At 40.2% G+C, this 22,474-nt stretch overlaps 1 protein-coding gene across 2 annotated transcripts in view; it reads right to left on the bottom strand.

Moving 5' to 3' along the window:
• MCF2L2 (MCF.2 cell line derived transforming sequence-like 2) overlaps positions 1-22,474 on the bottom strand; it is a 254,266-nt gene that overhangs the window by 154,947 nt on the left and 76,845 nt on the right. For both annotated transcript variants that reach the window (XM_088025244.1, XM_028100844.2), the window contains exons 6-7: positions 5,286-5,402; positions 819-968 (exon numbers count right to left, since the gene is read on the bottom strand). In XM_088025244.1, coding sequence (XP_087881370.1) covers positions 819-968; positions 5,286-5,402 — 267 coding nt within the window. The remainder of the gene's footprint in view (positions 1-818; positions 969-5,285; positions 5,403-22,474) is intronic.

Below are 22,474 nucleotides of genomic sequence, written 5' to 3'. Positions count from 1 at the left end.
ACCACCTAGCAAAGCATTTTTGTAAATTTGGGGCCACAGATAAAAGAGGTCAGCTCCTGCTAAGCTCTGTGCAGCAAGAATACATGTAATGCTAAGATGTATCCACCTTCTAATCCTCAGCTTGCTGCCCTATGGAGTTCTGGTCTTCTGTGAAATAATGGATATGGTCCATTTGTGCTTCTGGAGGCAGAAAAGAGCTGACGCCCATCCTGTAAGCCCCAGGAAGTCTTCCCTTTACTGCATGATCTGAAAGAATCTGCCAACCTCTGTTCTTAGCAGGTTCTGACGTGCTTTTATGAAGTTAATAGGTGCCTCTCCTTAAATCCAGTTCAGAGCACTTTCCATGTCTTCTTTCTCAAATTACTCCCCAAATAAAAAGATATATCCCTCAGAAGGTGAAGCAATATGTCAGCTTATTAGTTTGCCCCAAAACTTCACAAGAGCCTCAGGAAAGCTTCTGCCTCAAACACCAACTCCCACCCCTCACTGCAGTTTTATCCATTATATCTTGCTCTGTCCTGAGCAGATCATAGGAGTGCTGCCCTTGAAACAATGCTCAAACGCCTCTCCTAGAGCACAAAGGTGAAATGAGTCTCCCTTTATGGGGCTGCTTCTCACAGGTCTTAATTACAATCCTCTTACATTCACCGACCAGTCTCAAGAGGTTTTCTTCTCTTCACATACGGCCTATCTAGAAGGTTTAAGATGATCAGTCACTGCCAAGTCATTGGAGAAGGAGGAAGAAGGGGACTTAACTTCTAATTCTTCTCCTGGCTCCCTCCAAGAACCTGGCCTATGAGAGGCCACTGACTACTCACCTGCAGCTTGTCCCTCTGCCTCGTGTGGGACACGAGGAGGTCTTCAGTGGACAGCACACCTCTGGGCAGCTCTGTTGTGGCTAGGCAGACCCCAAACATCTGGAGCATCTGGGCAGTGGTCTTCAATGTCATGGCAAAGTTTTCGATGGCCTGGAAGGTCAGACAATCATAACAATGAGGAGAGCTTAACATTCACCAATATGTTCTCTGAATAGAAGGATAGTAGAAAGAGCTACCATTTCCTGAGTACCTGCAATGGGCCATGCATTGTACCTGGTGCTATACCTTTGTCTATCATGTCAACCATCTAGAGTGGAAGGTATTTTATCTCCATTTTTACAGTAGAGGGAACCGAACCTCCAAAAGGTCAAGTGAATTGCCCAAGAACATATTACTTGGGCAGTAAGGAAGGAAAGAAAGCAGGATTCAACCAATGTCACCAAGTTTGGGAAACAAGTTTGACCCCAAGGGAGAAGATGGACAGGGTGCTTAGATCACTAGCAACCTTTCTGAGAGTTACTTTTGTCACATGTGATGAGAAGCTGGGGACCTCTGCCCCTCACTCTTTTGTAAAAATTTACCTTCCACTAAGGACTCTACTCTGCCATTAAATGAATACCTACTAACTGATGAGTAACTTCACAGCTAATATCCCAGATGAGATATATGCATTTAGCAGAGTGCATTTTAGCAGTAAACACATGTCCTAACCTAGAAAAAGTGATGCTTATCATCAGTAGATGATATAGTTAAAGGCAAGTGGCTTTTCAGAATCTCACAAAAGCATTCTAGTTAGCCAGATTGGCTCTACCTTGCCCATTTCCCTCTGCTCCTGAGACAGTTTTGCCCTCGAAGGGTGACTACAATTCATCTCCGTTCCACCAGCAAATGGTACTCTGCCTATCACACAGTAGGTGGCCCATAAACAGCTGCTAGACAGATAACAGGTAGTGACAAAGAGGCCCAACCTAACTTTCATTTGGGAAAAAATTACCTCTGCTCTTACATAATCAGAGAACATTTCTGAAAACCCAAATGCACATCCTAAAGAATGGGCCAGATGTGGCACAGCCCTTTTCTGTAATAGGGGCCAGAGCTGAGGCTGGCGTGATAGAGGCTTCCAGAGCATGGCACACCTCCCAAACTGTCTGAACCCAAAGTCATTCTCCATCAGTCATTTTTTTAAGTAAACTCTACAACCAATGTGGGGCTTGAACTCCAACCCTGAGATCTAGAGTCACACACTCTACTGACTGGACCAGCTAGGTGCCTACACCATCAACCCTTTTCACACTTGAAGTATTGCTGTAGGTGGAATCTCCCCTATTAGCACAAGTATTTATATAGCTGCTGTCCTGAACATCATAGTACTTTTGGCTTGGAAAGTCAGACAAACACTAACTTTTATGAAAATCTTTCTTTCAAGCACATCAAAATGTATTTACTTTTATATAATCTAATATCTGTATAAGATACTCTTTCAACTTCATTTACCAATAGCCTCTAATGAATAACATAAAAATCCAATTTATCAGAGGACTTATAATAAGAAAACATGAGATTAAGTACTTTGCTTAATATGCCCTACTTCTTGTAATGCATCTCAATTAGGTTACTATCACCACATTCTATAGATGAGGAAACTGAAGCATATTAAGGTTAAGTAATTTCCCCCAAAGTCATATAAAAAAAACAAGTGGCAGAACTGGGATTGAACCCAGGGCCAGCACTCTTAAGCACTATGCTATACCACCTCTTGGCAATAAAAACTAGATTGAACAAAACTAGGTTTAAAATTAGATCAACGAAAGATCTTGGCTTGAGAGTTTAAGACTTGAATTACAGTCCAGATTCTGCTCTCTAACTGTGTGATCTTGAATAAACCTGGTATTGCTCTGAGTCCTAGTGTCTTCATTTGAAAAATGGGAATAATGGTTGCTCTGTTTTTGCAGGGTTTTTTGCTCTGTGATTCCTTTGCTATCAAAGGAATAGCAAATGTGAAAGGACTTGGGCACAGCAGAGTACCTTACGAGTGTAATAATAACAGCAACAACTCTGAGAGTCAGGTGCAAGGCTTGCAGATGTCAACCTGGAGAGAGATGAAAGCCAGGGGTTTCCTATGGAGAGTCCTATTAACAAATTAACTTGAATCCAGGTATCTGACTAGCAAACAGTCACCTTGGAAATGGTATAGAGGACCTGACGCTGACAGGGTGATGAGAAAGAGCCTGGCCTTAGTCTTGGCTCTGCCACTACTCAACCATATAACCTTGGATAAATCACTTCTTTACTTTGAAGGTCAATTTCCTTATCTGTAAAATAAGGTAATTGAAATAAATGATCTTTAAGGTTCTTTTCAGTTCTAATGAGTCTCAAAGATCTGACATCCAGAAAGTACACTGTTACCCAAAAACTGACTACATGATATGTATATGTATTATATTATTATAGTTCTAATTATATATATGTGTATATAAAATATATACATAAAACATACAAAAGGCATATAAAAATATGTCTGATGTTTCAATACTAGTTGTATTTTTTAAAGTTCACTATAATATGATTAACACATGTACAAATACAAACCATGGATACAAACTAGGCCTGGGGTTGGAAGGTGTGTGCACCTGTTTGCTCAGGCCATGTCTTTAAAAAATCTATGTTCATGGTTTCTGTCTTCTTTACCTCTCTAAGTTCTCAGAGAACTATTTTTATCTTTGATGTCAAGGTACATTTAGTTTTTTTCTTTATTCATTTGGGGCAAATTTGTGTTATTTCAAAAAAGATCTGAGGCAACTTGAAAAACATTAATAACATAATAAAACAAAGGATTGGTAGAGAAGTCAGAGCAAAAGGGAGAGCTAGCTAGGCCAAATCAGGCTAGCAGGACAGTAAATTCTTCTGATTATTAAAGTAACATAATAAAATCCTAGGAAGTGAAAAAATAAAGCCTGGAAGCCCTCCAGTTTCATTTTTCATATGGTTTAATGAAATTGCAACACAGGACAACCCTGATCACACTTATTTGTGTGTGATATTCTACATAAGCTTCCCTCCATATCTTTTCTGTTTAGACCTAGTGGGAATAATATGTTTGTGAAGAACTTCACCATTCCTTTTTTCATTCTCAAGAGTTCTCTTGCAGTCACTGTTATTGTGGTAAAACTGATGAGAAGTTTAAAGGGTTCATGCCCAGGCTGTGGGTCTTCCGCTAGGTTTTGGGAAGGGTCATGTCTTCCTTAGAATTACATAGCATACGAAGAAGTGACAGAAGGATTAGAATCTGTAGCTTTGAAATAAATGCACTTTTGCTAGAAATCTATTTTTGTTTAGTTCTTAAATTACCTTTTTTAAAAAAAAATCACAAAGCTTTACACTCTAAAGGAGAGTAAATTCTCCTACCTAATTAAATGTCCTTCAGGTGTTTATTGGTAAGTGTTGGGCAACATGTTTCCAAAGTTACCTGATACAGAGATAAGGGGGCTGACACCACAAGTTGTCCCTGGGGTAGTGAGGGAGCTTCTGACTCAGCTCAGAAAACCTAGTCATTTTGAGGGTCTGGGGGCTATGAGAGTGGAGAAAGGAGAATGGCAACTTTATACAGAAACACTTACTATTTGAGTTTCAATCCCACTTTTTCCTCCATATTACTGACGTTTCTGGTTATTTAGCATAATAACCATTACTATGAGTGAGTCAAGTAAAATACTATATGTCAGGTACTTTTACACACATTACATCACTTTGTCTCACATCAAACTCTCAGGCAGCTTCTGTTAGTCTGAGGTTTCTCATCATCGGCACTATTGACATTTGGGCCAGACAATTCTTCATTGTGGGGGGCTGTCTTGTGCATAAGCTGCTTAGCAGCATCCCTGGCTCCTACCCACTAGATGCCAATAACTCGCCTCCTCCCAAATCATGACTACAAAAAAAGTCTTTCTAAAATTGTCCCCAGCTGAAAACCACTGTTAGTTCCATTTTAATAGGGGAGAAAACAAGCTGAAAGAGGTTTAATAACTGACCCAAGGTCAGACAATAAGAATTGTGACAATATGTAAATGCAGCTCCTTCTGACTTGGTGGGTTTTTATCTTTCTGTACATTAGAATCATCTGGGAAGTTGTGTGGAATGCTAATGTCTGAGACCCAACTCTGATCAAGCAAATTAATTTCTCTGAGGTAGAGCAGGGTGCTGGTATGTTGAAAACTCCCCAGGTGCATTCTAAAAAAAGTCTCCCCAAAACCCCATGCCAGATGATGAGGTGAGGCAAAGGTAGATATTAGGACAAGTCACAGCCCCTTCCCTTCCGCCCCATTTCTCCCCTACCTGTGGCTTAGAAAATCCAACCATCCCAATGTTAGGTGGTCATGGGCAATGACTGCCCAACATTTGATCTTTAACTGCCCTGTCTTCTGGAAAACAAGGAGAGACAACATAAAGGGCATGTAAATTGGTACTCACAGTTCGATGATTTATCCATTGATTATGGCGGTATTCCAAAGTTCCCCCTAAGTCCTCTGTCAGTTGGCTTTTGTCAATGTAGCCATGAAGGTCAGACACAGAGTTTAACATAATGATCTGTAGGGGGAAAAAATCAATATATTCCTCACAGATAATTAAATAGTAGCTCATCTAGGTTCTATTATTTAAGCAGCACTTGAACTTTGCCTGATCAGGAATTCATATACAAAGAGTTGCTACATCCAGCAGAGAAATGTTTTATACTCCCTTTACATTTTCCCCCTTTAAGCGAGGAATAACAAAGGTTGTACAGTCTGTGACGAAAGAATGACTTGGTTCAGGGGACTCCATTCTAAGCTATCCAGAAGTCAGCTCTTACTTTAGGTGGATTTTTGTCAAAAGTTACCAAGCTAAAGTATACTCTTCGGCCACCAAAATCAAGTGCTATACTGAGGCCTAAAAATCTGCAATGAGAAGCCCAGTAAGGGGTAGGCTAGTGAATATCAAAATAAAATTAGAATATGGGCACATACTGAGGAGTGTGTATTAAAAAGATTTACTACACTGATGCCTCCCATGAGGAATGTTGATATGCACCCAATTTATCCTGCATGGAGGAGATTTGGAGGTAATAGGGAGTGGATTTTTTTTTGAATTAACAATCTGGTTCATTAACAAACCCATGCTGGGGCGCCTGGGTGGCTCAGATGATTAAGCGTCTGCCTTCGGCTCGGGTCACGATCCCAGGGTCCTGGGATCAAGCCCCACATCAGGCTCCATGCTCAGCAGGGAGCCTGCTTCTCCCCCTCCCTCTCTCTCCCACTGCTCATGCTCTCTCTCTCTCTCTCTCTCTGTATCTCTGTGTCTCAAATGAATTAAAAAAACAAAAACAAAAAACCCATGCTGATGAACGAATGCCCACACACCTAGAGGGAGCAGACACATTCCAAATTGTCCATTTCTGCTCCTCTGCAGTGGCTCTGACCAGATCGTGGTCCTAGTTCTCTGTTCCAGGGATTATATCACACCCCCTACTCACTTCTAAAGAGAAACAAGGACCCTCACTCCTACTTCCGAAGCATGTCCCCCTGTAAGCCTTTAACTTAGCGGCTTTATATTTTTTCACTCCTTGTTGATTATTTTGAAAACTGACTCTTGGTCAGAGGACATAAGAACATAGGCTTTCTGGGGTGCCTGGCTGGTTCAGTTGGTGAAGCATGTGACTCTTGATCTCTGGGTTGTGAGTCTGAGCCCCATGTTGGGTGTAGAGATTACTTAAAAATAAAATCTTAAAAAAAAGAATAGGAGCTTTCTTCTATTATTTATAGCATTAGTCAAGTGATAAACCCACTTTGAATAGAAAGAATGTAAGTTAGGGCACAAAGTCTATAGGCGAAAACAAAATTGATGTACTCATTCAACAAATAACGTATTGAATTTCTAAGAAATGCCAGGCTCTGAGGGATAACATAGTCAGCACAACAGTCCCTGCCTCATGGAACTCAGGTTCAGTGGGATTTGGTTACTACATATCACTGTTAACCTTATCAGGTCCCTGACTTTCTCCTTCACTTCTGAAAAGGAGTTTGGAATTTGTTTTATTAATTCATTAATTACATTTTTTCTTACATTTTTATTGTTATGTTAATCACCATACATCATTAGTTTTTGATGTAGTGTTCCATGATTCATTGTTTGTGCATAACACCCACTGCTCTACGCAGAACGTGTCCTCTTTAATACCCATAACCAGGCTAACCCATCCCCCCACACCCCTCCCCTCTAGAACCTTCAGTTTGTTTTTCAGAGTCCATCGTCTCTCGTGGTTCGTCTCCACCTCCATTTCCCCCCCCTTCATTCTTCCCCTCCTTCTAACTTCTTTTTTTTTCTTAACATATATTGCATTATTTGTTCCCGAGGTACAGATCTGTGATTCAACAGCTTGGTACAATTCACAGCGCTCACCATAGCACATACCCTCCCCAGTGTCTATCACCCAGCCACCCCATCCCTCCCACCCCCCACCACTCCGGCAACACTCAGTTTGTTTCCTGAGATTAAGAATTCCTCATCAGTGAGGTCATATGATACATGTCTTTCTCTGATTGACTTATTTCACTCAGCATAACACCCTCCAGTTCCATCCACCTCATTGCAAATGGCAAGATCTCATTCTTTTTGATGGCTGCATAATATTCCATTGTGTATATATACCACATCTTCTTTATCCATTCGTCTGTCAATGCACATCTTGGCTCTTTCCACATTTTGGCTATTGTGGACATTGCTGCTATAAACATCGGGGTGCACGTACCCCTTCAGATCCCTACATTTGTATCTTTGTGGTAAATACCCAGTAGTGCAATTGCTGGATCATAGGGTAGCTCTATTTTCAACTTTTTGAGGAATCTCCATACTGTTTTCCAGAGTGGCTTCACCAGCTTGCATTCCCACCAACAGTGTAGGAGGGTTCCCCTTTCTCCGCATCCCCGCCAACATCTGTCATTTCCTGACTTGTTCATTTTAGCCATTCTGACAGGTGTGAGGTGGTATCTCATTGAGGTTTTGATTTGGATTTCCCTGATGCCGAGCGATGTTGAGCACTTTCTCATGTGTCTGTTGGCCATTTGGATGTCTTCTTTGGAAAAATGTCTGTTCATGTCTTCTGCCCATTTCTTGATTGGATTATTTGTTCTTTGGGTGTTGAGTTTAAGAAGTTCTTTATGATTTTGGATAGTAGCCCTTTATCTGATATGTCATTTGCAAATATTTTCTCCCATTCTGTCAGTTGACTTTTGGTTTTGTTGACTGTTTCTTTGGCTGTGCAAAAGCTTTTTATCTTGATGAAATCCCAATAGTTCATTTTTGCCCTTGCTTCCCTTGCCTTTGGCGATGTTTCTAGGAAGAAGTTGCTGTGGCTGAGGCCCAAGAGGTTGCTGCCTGTGTTCTCCTTTAGGATTTTGATGGACTCCTGTCTCACATTTAAGTCTTTCAACCATTTGGCGTCTATTTTTGTGTGTGGTGTAAGGAAATGGTCCAGTTTCATTCTTCTGCATGTGGCTGTCCAATTTTCCCAACACCATTTGTTGAAGAGACGGTCTTTTTTCCTCTGGACATTCTTTCCTGCTTTGTCAAAGATGAGTTGACCATAGAGTTGAGGGTCCATTTCTGGGCTCTCTATTCTGTTCCATTGATCTATGTGTCTGTTTCTGTGCCAGTACCATTCTGTCGTGATGATGACAGCTTTGTAATAGAGCTGGAAGTCCGGAATTGTGATGCTGCCAGCTTTGCTTTTCTTTTTCAACATTCCTCTGGCTATTCGGGATCTTTTCTGGTTCCATACAAATTTTAGGATTATTTGTTCCATTTCTTTGAAAAAAGTGGACGGTATTTTGATGGGGATTGCATTGAATGTGTAGATTGCTCTAGGTAGGATTGACATCTTCACAATGTTTGTTCTTCCAATCCAGGAGCATGGAACATTTTTCCATTTCTTTGTGTCTTCCTCAATTTCTTTCATGAGTATTTTATAGTTTTCTGAGTACAGATCCTTTGCCTCTTTGGTTAGATTTATTCCTAGGTATCTTATGGTTTTGGGTGCAATTGTAAATGGGATCGACTCCTTGATTTGTCTCTCTTCTGTCTTGTTGTTGATGTATAGGAATGCCATGGATTTCTGTGCATTGATTTTATATCCTGCCACTTTATGAATTCCTGTATGGGTTCTAGCAGTTTTGCGGTGGAGTCTTTTGGGTTCTCCACATAAAGTATCATATCATCTGCAAAGAGTGAGAGTTTGACTTCCTCTTTGCCAATTCGGATGCCTTTGATTTCTTTTTGTTGTCTGATTGCTGTGGCTAGGACTTCTAATACTATGTTGAATAGCAGTGGTGATAGTGGACATCTCTGCCGTGTTCCCGACCTTAGGGGGAACGCTCTCAGTTTTACCCCATTGAGAATGATATTCACTATAGGTTTCTCATACATGGCTTTTATGATATTGAGGTATGTACCCTCTATCCCTACACCCTGAAGAGTTTTGATCAAGAAAGGATGCTGTACTTTGTCAAATGCTTTTTCTGCATCTATTGAGAGGATCATATGATTCTTGCTCTTTCTTTTGTTAATGTATATCACGTTGATTGATTTGCAGATGTTGAACCAACCTTGCAGCCCAGGGATAAATCCCACTTGGTCATAGTGAATAATTCTTGTAATGTACTGTTGGATCCTATTGGCTAGTATTTTGGTGAGAATTTTTGCATCCATGTTCATCAAGGATATTGGTCTGTAATTCTCCTTTGTGATGGGGTCTTTGTCTGGTTTGGGGATCAAGGTAATGGTGGCCTCATAAAATGAGTTTGGAAGTTTTCCTTCCATTTGTATTTTTTGGAACAGTTTCAGAAGAATAGGTATTCATTCTTCTTTAAATGTCTGATAGAATTCCCCTGGGAAGCCATCTGGCCCTGGGCTTTTGTTTGTTGGGAGATTTTTGATGACTGCTTCAATTTCCTTAGTGGTTATATGCCTGTTCAGGTTTTCTATTTCTTCCTGGTTCAGTTTTGGTAGTTGATACATCTCTAGGAATGCATCCATTTCTTCCAGGTTATCTAATTGGCTGGCATTTAGTTGCTCATAAAATGTTCTTATAATTGTTTGTATTTCTTTGGTGTTGGATGTGATCTCTCCTCTTTCATTCATGAGTTTGTTGATTTGGGTCATTTCTCTTTTCTTTTTGATAAGTCTGGCCAGGGGTTTATCAATCTTGTTAATTCTTTCAAAGAACGAGCTCTTAGTTTCGTTGATCTGTTCTTCTCTTCTTTTGGTTTCTGGTTCATTGATTTCTGCTCTGATCTTTATGATTTCTCTTCTCCTGCTGGGTTTAGGCTTTATTTGCTGTTTTTTCTCTAGCTCCTTTAGGTGTAGGGTTAGGTTGTGTATTTGAGACCTTTCTTGTTTCTTGAGAAAGGCTTGTATTGCTATATACTTTCCTCTCAGGACTGCCTTTGCTGCATCCCAAAGATTTTGAACAGTTGTGTTTTCATTTTCATTGGTTTCCATGAATTTTTTAAATTCTTCTTTAATTTCCTGGTTGACCCATTCATTCTTTAGTAGGATGCTCTTTAGCCTCCATGTATTTGAGTTCTTTCCGACTTTCCTCTTGTGATTGAGTTCTAGTTTCACAGCATTGTGGTCTGAAAATATGCAGGGAATGATCCCAATCTTTTGGTACCGGTTGAGACCTGATTTGTGACCTAGGATGTGATCTATTCTGGAGAATGTTCCATGGGCACTAGAGAAGAATGTGTATTCTGTTGCTTTGGGATGGAATGTTCTGAATATATCTGTGAAGTCCATCTGGTCCAGTGTGTCATTTAAAGTCTTTATTTCTTTGTTGATCCTTTGCTTAGATGATCTGTCCATTTCAGTCAAGGGGGTGTTAAAGTCCCCCACTATTATTGTATTTTTGTCGATGTGTTTCTTTGCTTTTGTTATTAATTGCCTTATATAATTGGCTGCTCCCATGTTAGGAGCATAGATATTTACAATGGTTAGATCTTCTTGTTGGATAGACCCTTTAAGTAGGATATAGTGTCCTTCCTCATCTCTTATCACAGTCTTTGGTTTAAAATCTAATTTGTCTGACATAAGGATTGCCACCCCAGCTTTCTTTTGGTGTCCATTAGCATGGGAAATGGTTTTCCACACCCTCACTTTCAATGTGGGGGTGTCTTTGGGTCTAAAATGAGTCTCTTGCAGACAGCATATCGATGGGTCTTGTTTTTTAACCCAATCTGAAAGCCTGTGTCTTTTGATTGGGGCATTGAGCCCATTTACATTCAGGGTAACTATTGAAAGATATGAATTTAGTGTCATTGTAATGCCTGTAAGGTGACTGTTATTGTATATTGTCTGTGTTCCTTTCTGGTCTATGCTGCTTTTAGCATTAATTACATTTTTTTAAGTAAGCTCTACGCCCAATGTGGGTCCCACACCCACAACCCTGAGATCGAGAGTCACATGCTCCACCAACTGAGCCAGCCAGACACCCCAGAAGTTTGGGAATTTTAAAAATTACATTTATAATATAAGAAAAAGTAGAAAGAAACCAAACCTGAATCCATTTTTGCCTTTCCCTCCTAAAAATTTTAAACCACTTTTGGGAGTTTCAAAAAGATAATTAGTCTTTCTAGAATTAGAAATTTTAGGACACAAAATAAGAAATTGCCAATATATTTTGCTTCTTGAAATATTAATTGCTATGGTAACACTTGGAGTTTTTTTTTTTTTAATACCAATGTGGAACAACTTATTAGGCAGAAGTAACTTTGTCACAGAGTCCAGAGTTTTAAAAAACATATCCTGGGGCGCCTGGGTGGCTCAGTTGGTTAAGCGTCTGCCTTCGTTTCAGGTCATGATCCCAGGTGAGCCCGGCGTCAGGCTCCCTGCTCAGCAGAAAGCCTGTTTCTCCCTCTCCCTCGGCTGCTCCCCCTGCTTGTGCTCTCTCTCTGCCAAATAAATAAATAAAATCTTTTAAAAAATGAAATAAAATAAAAAATAAAAATAAATTATAAAAATAAAATAAAAAGCATCCTGCCAGGCTGCAAATCTTCTGTTCCACCTAACTTCTGTTCCATGCTTGCTGGGACTCTGCCTATTCATCTTTAACTGTAGAGGATTAAGACAAATTTTAAATTGGAAGCTAAAAATGAAAATTAGAAATAAAAGGAAGATATTAGAGGATTTAGTACTGTTAAATATTGATCAAAGCAATCCCAATTAAAATCCCAGCAGACTTTCTGTAGAAAGTCTCAAGCTAACTCCAAAATCTATACAGAAATGCAAAATAGATAGAATAGGTGAAACAATTTTGAAAATGAATAAAGTTTCAAGACTTACAAACTACAAAGATCAAGAGTTTGGTAACGGCAAAGGACAGCCAAATAGATCAATGGAACAGAGTAGAGTCCTGAAATAGACTCACACAAATATGATCAAGTGTTTTTTTTAACTCTTTATTTTAAAGTAATTATAGTAGCTATAATAATTTTGAAATAATTACATAAGTACAGATTCACAGGAAGTTGCAAAGATAGTACAGAGAGGTCCCATGTATCCTTCACCCAGTCCCTGCCCTCTATGGTTGCACCTTATGTAATTATAGTACAAAATCAAAGGCAGGAAGTTGATATTGATGTATGTTTAGTTCTATATTATTTTCTCACATCTGTAGATTTGTGTAACCACCAGCACAATCAAGATGCAGAACTGTTTCATCACTACAAAAGTCTCCCTTATGCTATCCTTTTTTTTTTTAAGATTTATCTATTTATCTGAGAGAGAGAGAGAGAGAAACAGAGAGAGCACAAGCAGGGGGAGAGCCAGAGGGAGAGGGAGAAGCAGACTCCCCACCGAGCCGTGAGCCCGACACAGGGCTCGATCCCAGGACCCGGAAATCACAACCTGATCCAAAGACAGACGCCCAACCATCTGAGCCACCCAGGCACCCCACCCTTGTGCTATCCTTTACAGGCACACCCCACCCCCTAATCATCCCTGAACCCTGGCAGACATGAACCTGACTTTTGACAGAAGTGCAAAAAGTCAATTCCATGGAGAAATAATTCCATTTTCAACAAATGGTGTTAAAACAACCAGACATCCATATGCAAAAAAAGGAACCTTAATTTACATCTCATACAAAAATTAACTCAAAATGCATCAGAAATCTAAATCTAAAACATAAAACTTGGAGAAAAAAAACATAAAGGAAAAATCAGGAGAAAATCTTTGAATTAGGCAAAGAGTTCTGATATACAACACCAAAAACACAACACATAGAAGAATTGATAAACTGGACTTCATCCAAATTAAAAACATTTGCTCTGCAAAAGACATGGTTAGGAGGATGAAAAGACAACCCACAAACTAGGAGAAAATATTTGCAAATCATATCTGACATTGGATTCATATCTACTCTCAAAACTCAACAGTAAAAAAACATATAATTAAAAATGAGCAAAGAGGACTTCTGAAAAAAATGGTGAAGTAAGAGGACCTCGGCCCACAGACACACCTAGATAACAGCCACATCAGTGCAGCTAACTCAGAAAACCCAAAGGCTGGCAGAAGAGACTTTCCACAGTTAATAGAGAGGAGGCCACACAGAAAGAGGTAGAAGGGGCAGAGATGCAGTTGGGAACCAAACTCCCATGGAGACTTAACCACAAACAGCAGGGACACCACAAACACGGAGAAGGGTGAGGAGCAGACTCCACACCAGAGACCCGGGGCACAGGGAACCTGCAGTGGGAAGACAAGTCCCATTACATTTGGCTTTGAAAACCAGTGGAGCTTAACTTCGTGACTTTTTACAATCAGGAGGGCTTTAGTCCAGGTATTTTAAAAATTAGCAGGCTTAGCTCTGGGAGAGATAGAGGGCGATAGGAAACTGAGTTCCCATCCTTAAAGAGCCAAAACAACAAACAACCCAACCAAGGTATGGTATAGAAGCAGCAGTCTGAAAGTGCCAAGGGTATATGGGAAGGAGATTTATTTACTAATCTCACAACCTGCACTGGAGGGGCAGGATCTTCAGGTGACTTCTCTTAGAACAAAGCCCCAGCAGGTGCCATCACCCCCAACCCCAAGGCAGCCTAGATAGCCAGACAGCTATAGAAACCAGCTCAAACACTGTCCCATAGCTTGCTAACACCACACACCCCACTTCTGCATTCTCCTGCTGATCCACCTCATCCACCCTACTCCACTGGCGTCTCTCCAAAGTGGCTCCTGCCAAGACACATCCTGCAAGCAACCCCCAGGGTCCAGTGCCACTCCAAAGTGACTCCTCCCCTGGGGAAAGAGGAAGATAACCACACACATCAGTGTGACTACAGTCCCAGCAGATGGGACTAGGGCAGACATCTGGTCTAACTGCCAGGCCCACCCACCAACAAGGCTCTCAGGGGGCAGCATGGGAGAATGCCCTGAAGTTTAGTACGACTGCTGCCCTGGCAGATGGGCTGAGGGCAAGCACCTGGTCTGACTGCTGACATTGTCCAACTACAAGTCCACAGTGGCCCCAGACCAGCCCTTTAACCCCACAGGGAACAAATTGCCTGGTGCACCCACAATAGGCAAAGTCGGCCATTGCAGCCAACTGGACTGAAAGCAAACGAGGCTCAGCCACAATATGGGACAAATACAACCCACAAAGGAGACACTCCTAAAGCACCTGGTTCAGGTAAACAAGGGCATTGTGCTACAGGGCACTACAGGACCTCTTCTTCATAAGGCTACTATTTTCAAGAGCAGGAGACAAAGCTGACTTTCCTAACTTGTAGAAATAGACAGAGAGTTAGACAAAATAAGGAGACAGGAGTATGTCCCAAATGAAAGAAAAGGACAAAAACCACATTAAAAAAGTTAAATGGGGGGCGCTTAGGTAACTCAGTCAGTTAAGTGTCCAACTCTTGATTTCAACTCAGGTCATGATTTCAAGCCCCACATCAGGCTTCATGCCCAGTGGGGAGTCTGCTTGAGGATTCTCTCCCTCTCGCTCTCCCTCTGCCTCTACCCCATTCACGTGCATGTGCGCACGCTCGCTCTTTCTCTCTTTAAAATAAATAAATAAATCTTAAAAAAATAGTTAAATGAAAGAGATAAGTAATACACCTAATAAAGAACTCAAAGTAATGGTCAGAAAGATACTCACGGGACTTGAGAAAAGAGTGGAGGATCTCACCAAGACCTTCAACAAAGAAATAGAAAATATTAAAAAGAACCAATCAGAGATGAAGAACTCAATAACTGAAATTAAAAATACACTAGAGGATATCAATAGCAAATTAGAGAAGGCAGAAGAACAGATCAGTGATCTGAAATACAGAGTAATGAAAGCAACCAAGCTCTCTGCTCTGGGTAGCCAGGCCCAAGGGTGGGGGGGAAAGCAACCAAGCTCAATGGCAAAAAAGAAAAAGAATAATAAAAGCTGAGAATAGATTAAGGAAACTCAGTGACATCATCAAGCATAATAATATTAGCAGTACAGGGATCCCAGAAGGAGAAAAGAGAGAAAAGGAGGCAGAAAATTTATTTGAAGAAATAATAGCTAAAAACTCCCCAAATCTGAGGAAGGAAACAGAAATCCAGATCTAAGAGGCACAGAGAGCCCCCAACAAAATCAACCCAAGGAGGTCTACACCAAGACACACAGTAGTTAAAATGGAAAAAGCAATGATAGAGAATTTTAAAAGCAGCAAGAGAAAGGAAAACAGTTACATAAAAGGGAAATTCCATAAGGCTATCAGCTGGTTTTTCAGCAGAAACTATACAGGCCAGAAGAAAGTGGCATGATATAGTCAAAGTGGTGAAAGAAAAAAAAAAACCTATAAACAAGAATACTTTATCCAGCAAGATTATTCAGAATAGAAGGAAAGATACAGAGTTTCCCAGACAAATAAAAGTTAAAGGAATTCATCACCACTAAAACAGCCTTACAAAAAACTTTGAAGGGAATTCTTTGAGTGGAAAGAAAAGGCCATAATAGGAGTAAGAAATTATAAAATGAAAAAAAATTCACAAGTAAATGCAGACATAATAAAAGTAGTAGATGAGGGGAGCCTGGCTGGCTCAGTTGGAAGAGCATGCAGCTCTTGATCTCGGGGTCATGAGTTGAACCCCATGTTGGGTGTAGAGATTAATTAAGTAAACTTTTTAAAAAAAGGTAGTTGATGAATCACTCACAAAACCATTACGGAGGTTAAAGCACAAAAGCAGTAAAATCAATTACCTGTACAGAAATCAGTCAAGGGACTCACAGAATAAAAGGATGTTAAGTATGACATCATATACATAAAACATGGAGGTTGGAGATGTAAAAATTTAGTGCCTTTAGAATGGGTTCAAACTTAAATGATGAACAATTTAATATAGACTGCTCTATGCATCAGATGTTACATATGGACCTAATGGTAACCACACAAACACCCACACACACACAAATTTGTAATAGCCACACAAAAAATAAAGAGAAAGAAATCCAAACATATCAATAAAGAAATCATCAAACCACAAGGGAGGACAGCAAGAGAAGAAAGGAGCAGAGAATTACAAAAACAACTGTAAAACACAAAACAAAATGGCAGTATGTATTTATCAATAATTACTTTGAATATACTTCAAATCAAAAGACATAGGATGACTGAATGGATAAAAGAGCAAAACCCATCTATATGCTGCCTACAGGAGACTCATTTCAGACCTAAAAACATATGCAGATTGAAAATGGAAAATGGAAGAACATTTACCGTGCAAATGGAAGTGAAAAGAAAGCTAGGGTACCAATATTTATTTCATACAAAATCAACTTTAAGACAGACTGTAACAAGAGACAAAGAAGGACACTACATAATGATAAAGGATACAATCCAACAAGAGAATATAGCAATTGTAAATGTTTATGCACCCAACATGGAAGCACCTAAACATATAAAGTAACTATTAGCAGACATGAAGGTAGAAATCAATAGTAATACAGTAATAGTAGAGACATTAACACCCCACTTACATCCATGGATAGGTCATCCGACAGGAAATCGACAAGGAAACAGTGGCTTTGAATGACACAATGGCCTAGATGGATCTAACAGATATATTCATCCTAAAACAGCAGAATACATTCTTTCCAAATGCATATGGAACATTCTCCAGAATAGATCACATGTTAGCCACAAAACAAGTCTCAATAAATTCAAAAAGACTGAAATCATATCATGCATCTTTTCTGACCATAATGGTATGAAACTAGAAATCAACCACAAGAAAAAAATTGGAAAGAACACAAACACATGTGTAAGAACATAAATAACATGCTACTGAACAATGAATGGGTCAACCAAGAAACCAAAGAAGAAATCAAAAAATACACATGGAGACAAATGAAAATGAAAACACAGCAGTCCAGATTTTTGGGATGCAGTACAAGCTGTTCCAAGAGAGAAGATGATAACAATACAGGCCTACCTCAAGAAGCAAGAAAAGTCTCAAACAAACCTAACCTTACACTAAAGGAGCTAGAAAAAGAAGAACAAACAAAGCCCAGAGACAGTAGGAGAAAGGAAATAATGACTAGAGTGAAAGAAATGAAATGGAGACAGCTTTGTAACATAGCGTGAAGTCTGGATTTGTGATGCCACCAGCTTTGGTTTTCTTTTTCAACATTCCTTTGGCTAGTCGGGGTCTTTTTCTGGTTTCCATATAAATTTTAGGATTATTTGTGCCAGCTCTGTGAAAAATGTTGATGGTATTTTGATGGGGATTGCATTGAATGTGTAGATTGCTCAGGGTAGCATAGACATTTTAACAATATCTGTTCTTCCAATCCATGAGCATGAAATGTTTTTCCATTTCTTTGTGTCTTCCTCAATTTCCTTCATAAGTGTTCTATAGTTTTCAGAGTACAGACCCTTTACCTGTTTGGTTAGGTTTATTCCTAAGTATCATATGACTTTTGGTGCAATTGTAAATGCGATCGATTCCTTAATTACTCTTTCTTCTGTCTCATTGTTAGTGTATAGAAATGCCACTGATTTTGTGCATTGATTTTATGTCCTGTCATTTTGCTGAATTCCTGTATGAGATCTAGCAATTTGCAGGTGGAGTCTTTTGGGTTTTCCACATAGAGTATCATGTCATCTGCAAAGAGTGAGTTTGACTTCTTTGCCAATTTGGATGTGTTTTATTTCTTTTTGTTGTCTGATGGCTGAGGCTAGGACTTCTAGTACTATGTTCAAGCTCTATTACAAAGTTGTAATCATCAAGACAGTGTGATACTGGCACAAAGACAGACACATAGATCAATGGAACAGAACAGAGAACCCAGAAATGGACCCTCAACTCTATGGTCAACTAATCTTCAACAAAGCAGGAAAGAATATCCAATAGAAAAAAGTCTCTCCAGGGCGCCTGGGTAGCTCAGATGGTTAAGCGTCTGCCTTCGGCTCAGGTCATGATCCCAGGGTCCTGGGATCGAGTCCCGCATCGGGCTCCCTGCTCCTTGGGAGCCTGCTTCTCCCTCTGCTTCTCTCTCTCTCTCTCTCTCATGAATAAATAAATAAAATCTTTAAAAAAAAAAAAAAAGTCTCTCCAAAAAATGGTTGTTGGGAGCATTGGACAGCCACATGCAGAAGAATGAAACTGGACCACCTTCTTGCACCATATAAAAAAATAAACTCAAATGGATGAAAGACCTAAATGTGAAACAGGAATCCATCAAAATCCTAGAGGAGAAAACAGGCAGAAACCTCTTTGACCTTGGCTGTAACAACTTCTTACTAGACACATTGCAGGAGGCAAGGGAAACAAAGGCAAAAGTGAACTATTGGGACTTCATCAAGATAAAAAGCTTCTGTACAATGAAGGAAACAATCAACAAAACTAAAAGGCAGCTTTAGGAATGGGAGAAGATATTTGCAATGACATATCAGATAAAGGGTTAGTATCCGAAATCTATAAAGAGATTATCAACTCAACACCCAAAAAACAAATAATCCAGTTAAGAAATGGGCGGAAGACATGAATAGACATTTTTCCAAAGAAGATATCCAGGTGGCTAAGAGACACAGGAGATAATGCTCAACATCACTCATCATCAAGGAAATACAAATCAAAACCACGATGAGATCCCACCTCACACCTGTGATAATGGCTAAAATTAACAACACAAGAAACAGGTGTTGGCAAGGATGTGGGAAAAGGGGAAACCTCTTGAATTGTTGGTGGGAATGGAAACTGGTACAGCCACTCTGGAGAACAGTATGGAGGTTCCTCAGAAAGTTAAAAATAGAACTACCCTGCAACCCAGAAATTGCACTAAGAGGTATTTGCCCAAAGGATACAAAAATACAGATTTGAAGGGGTACGTGCACCCTGATGTTTATAACAGCATTATCAACAATAGCCAAACTATGGAGAGAGCCCAAATGTCCATCGACTGATGAATAAAGAAGATGTGGTACACATATACAGTAGAATATTATCCAGCTGAATAATGAATGAATGAAATCTTGCCATTTGCAATGACATGGATGGAGCTAGAGTGTATTATGCAAAGTGAAATGACCTAAAGAGAAAGACATATATCATATGATCTCACAAAGAAAACAGATGAACATATGGGAAGTTGGCAGGGGAAAGGGATAGAGGGAAATAAACCATAAGAAAATCTTAACAATAAAGAAGAAACAGGGTTGATGGAGGGAGGAAGGTGGGGAGATGGGATAGGATGGGTGAAGGGTATTGAGGAGGGCACTTTTTGTGATGAGCCCTGGGTATTTTAAGTGATGGATCACTGAATTCTACTCCAGAAACCAATATTGCACTGTATGTTAACTAAGTAAAATTTAAATTTAAAAAAAAATTAAAAAAAATAAAAACAAAGTAAGGAAGACAAACCAACAGTTTGGGCTGTCATTTAAAAGGTTAAATGTATTTTGACATCTGGTTCCATCAAGTTTGGTAACATTACACTGAACTCTATGGTGCATCAGAACAGTGAGATCATCTTCCACAGGTGAAATGGTAGCTGACATGGTGAATGTTTAGCATTAAAAAAATGGTAGCTGACATGGTGAATGTTTAGCATTAAAAAATGTCCTACTAGGAGCAAGATGGCAGAGGAGTAGGAGACCTGGATTTCGTCTGGTCTCAGGAATTCAACTGAATAGGGATCAAACCATTCTGAACACCTACAAACTCAACAGGAGATGGAAGATAAGAGTAACAACACTCTGAACAGAAAAGCGACCACTTTCTGGAAGGTAGGACGTGCGGAGAAGTGAATCCGAAGCGATATTCGGGAGGATAGACGACGGGGGAGGGGGCCTCTGTCAGCCGCTTCTGGCAAGTGATAGAGCCGCGGAGCACAAAATCGGAACTTTTAGAAGCCGGCTCCCCTGAGGGATGTCGCTCCAGTGGCTAAGCGGGGGGTGGAACCCTCGCAGGACAGTGTGGTCTCAGGACCCTTGGGGTCACAGAAAGACCGGGGGTGCCTGAGTGCAGCAGAGCTCCCAGGTATCGGAGCGGGGAAGCCGGCTGCAGAGACGGAGCCGAGGTGCGGGCTCTCAGCTCGGGGTTGCCATAAACTGTGATCCGCGGCCCAGTCGGGCCACTGCTCCTCCAGCAGGGACCCAACAAGTGGCAGAGCGGGGGAGACTCCCCTTCCTCCCCCAGGAGGAGTGGCATGGAAGCACACCGCAGGGATCTGCTGGGTTTGGAGACTCCACATGGGGTCGGGTGCCAACATAGAAACGCTCGATCACAGGCCGGGTGAGCACGGAGTGCGGCCGGAGACCGGGGAGACGGGAGTGACTGCTTTTCTCTGGGGGCACACTGAGGAGCAGAGCCCCCAGTTCTCAGCTCCTCCGGGTGGAGATTGGGAGGCCACCATTTTCACCCTGGTCTTCCAAAGCTGTACTGAGAGCTTGCAGGGAACAAAAGCTCCTGCGAACAAACCCGAGCAGCTTGCTTAGTCCGGACTCACAAGGGCAGGGCAATTCCGCCTCTGGCAAAGACATTTGGGAACCATGGCAACAGGCCCCTCCCCCAGAAGATCTGCATGAACAGCCAGCCAAGACCAAGTTTATCGATCAAGGAGAACGGGAGAACTCCAGCGCTAGGGGAATACTGCACATAGAATTCATGGCTTTTTTTTACCATGATTCATTAGTTTTTCCAAAGTTAACTTTTTAATTGTTTTTTTTTAATTTTTCTTTTTCCCTTTTTCAACCAATATCTTATCAATCCCTTTTTTAAAAAAACATTTTTTATTTTTCATTTTTACACTCATATTTTATCCCTTCATAGTAGTTACCCTTATTTTTGGCATATATATATATATATATATATATATAAGTTGTTCTCTCTTTAAAATTTTGAGATACAGTTATTTCTAACAGATCAAAATATACCCTAAATCACTAGTGTATGGCTTTGTTCTAGTCTCCTGCCTGATCACATTCTCTCCCTTTTTTTTTTCCTTTTTTATTTTTTTTTAAATCTTTCTTTTTTCAAACAACTTCTTATCAATTCCTTTTCTAAAATCTTTTATAATTTTCATCTTTACAGTCATCTGCCATCGCTTCATTGTATCAACCCTTATTTTGTACATATATAAGTCTTTCTTCCTTTAAAATTTTAGCAGGCACTTTCTTCTAACAGACCAAAATATGCCCAAAAGCTAGTGTGTGGCACTGATCTATGCACTACCCTGATCATATTTGATCATATTGTTTTTTTGTTTTGTTTTGTTCTGCTTTTGTTTGTTTTTATATTTTTCTTTTTCCTTTTCTTTTTTTTCTTTTCTTTCTTTCCCTCTCTTGTCCCCTGGTTTCAGGTCTTTTCTGATTTGTATAGAGTATATTTGCTGGAGACGTTGTTAACCTGTTAGCATTCTGTTCTCTCATTCATCTGTTCTCTGGACAAAATGACAAAAAGAAAAAAATCACCTCAGCAAAAAGAACAAGAGGTAGTACCGTCTGCCAGGGACCTACTCAATACTGATATTAGTAAGATGTCGGACCTAGAGTTCAGAATCATGACTTTAAAGATACTAGCTGGGCTTGAAAAAAGTGTGGAAGTTATTAGAGAAACCCTTTCTGGAGAAATAAAAGAACTAAAATCTAACCAAGTCGAAATCAAAAAGGCTATTAATGAGGTGCAATCAAAAATGGGGGCACTAACTGCTAGGATACATGAGGCAGAAGAAAGAATCAGCGATATAGAAGACCAAAGGATGGAAAATAAAGAGGCTGAGAAAAAGAGAGATAAACAACTACAGGATCACGAGGGCAGAATTCGAGAGATAAGCGATACCATAAGATGAAACAACATTAGAATAATTGGGATCCCAGAAGAAGAAGAAAGAGAGAGAGGGGGGCAGAAGGTATATTGGAGCAAATTATAGCAGAGAACTTCCCTAATGTGGGGAAGGAAACAGGCATCAAAGTCCAGGAGGCACAGAGAACCCCTCTCAAAATCAATAATAATAGGTCAACACCCCAACATCTAATAGTAAAACTTAGAGTCTCAGAGACAAAGAGAAAATCCTGAAAGCAGCTCGGGAGAAGAGATATGTAACCTACAATGGTAGAAACATTAGATTGGCAACAGACCTATCCACAGAGACC

This window comes from Eumetopias jubatus, unplaced genomic scaffold, assembly GCF_037043125.1.
Source record: "Eumetopias jubatus isolate StellerSeaLion01/CBP00866 unplaced genomic scaffold, mEumJub1_p1.0 scaffold_1, whole genome shotgun sequence".
Lineage (NCBI taxonomy): Eukaryota > Metazoa > Chordata > Mammalia > Carnivora > Otariidae > Eumetopias > Eumetopias jubatus.
This window is presented reverse-complemented; position numbering and strand designations above follow the sequence as displayed.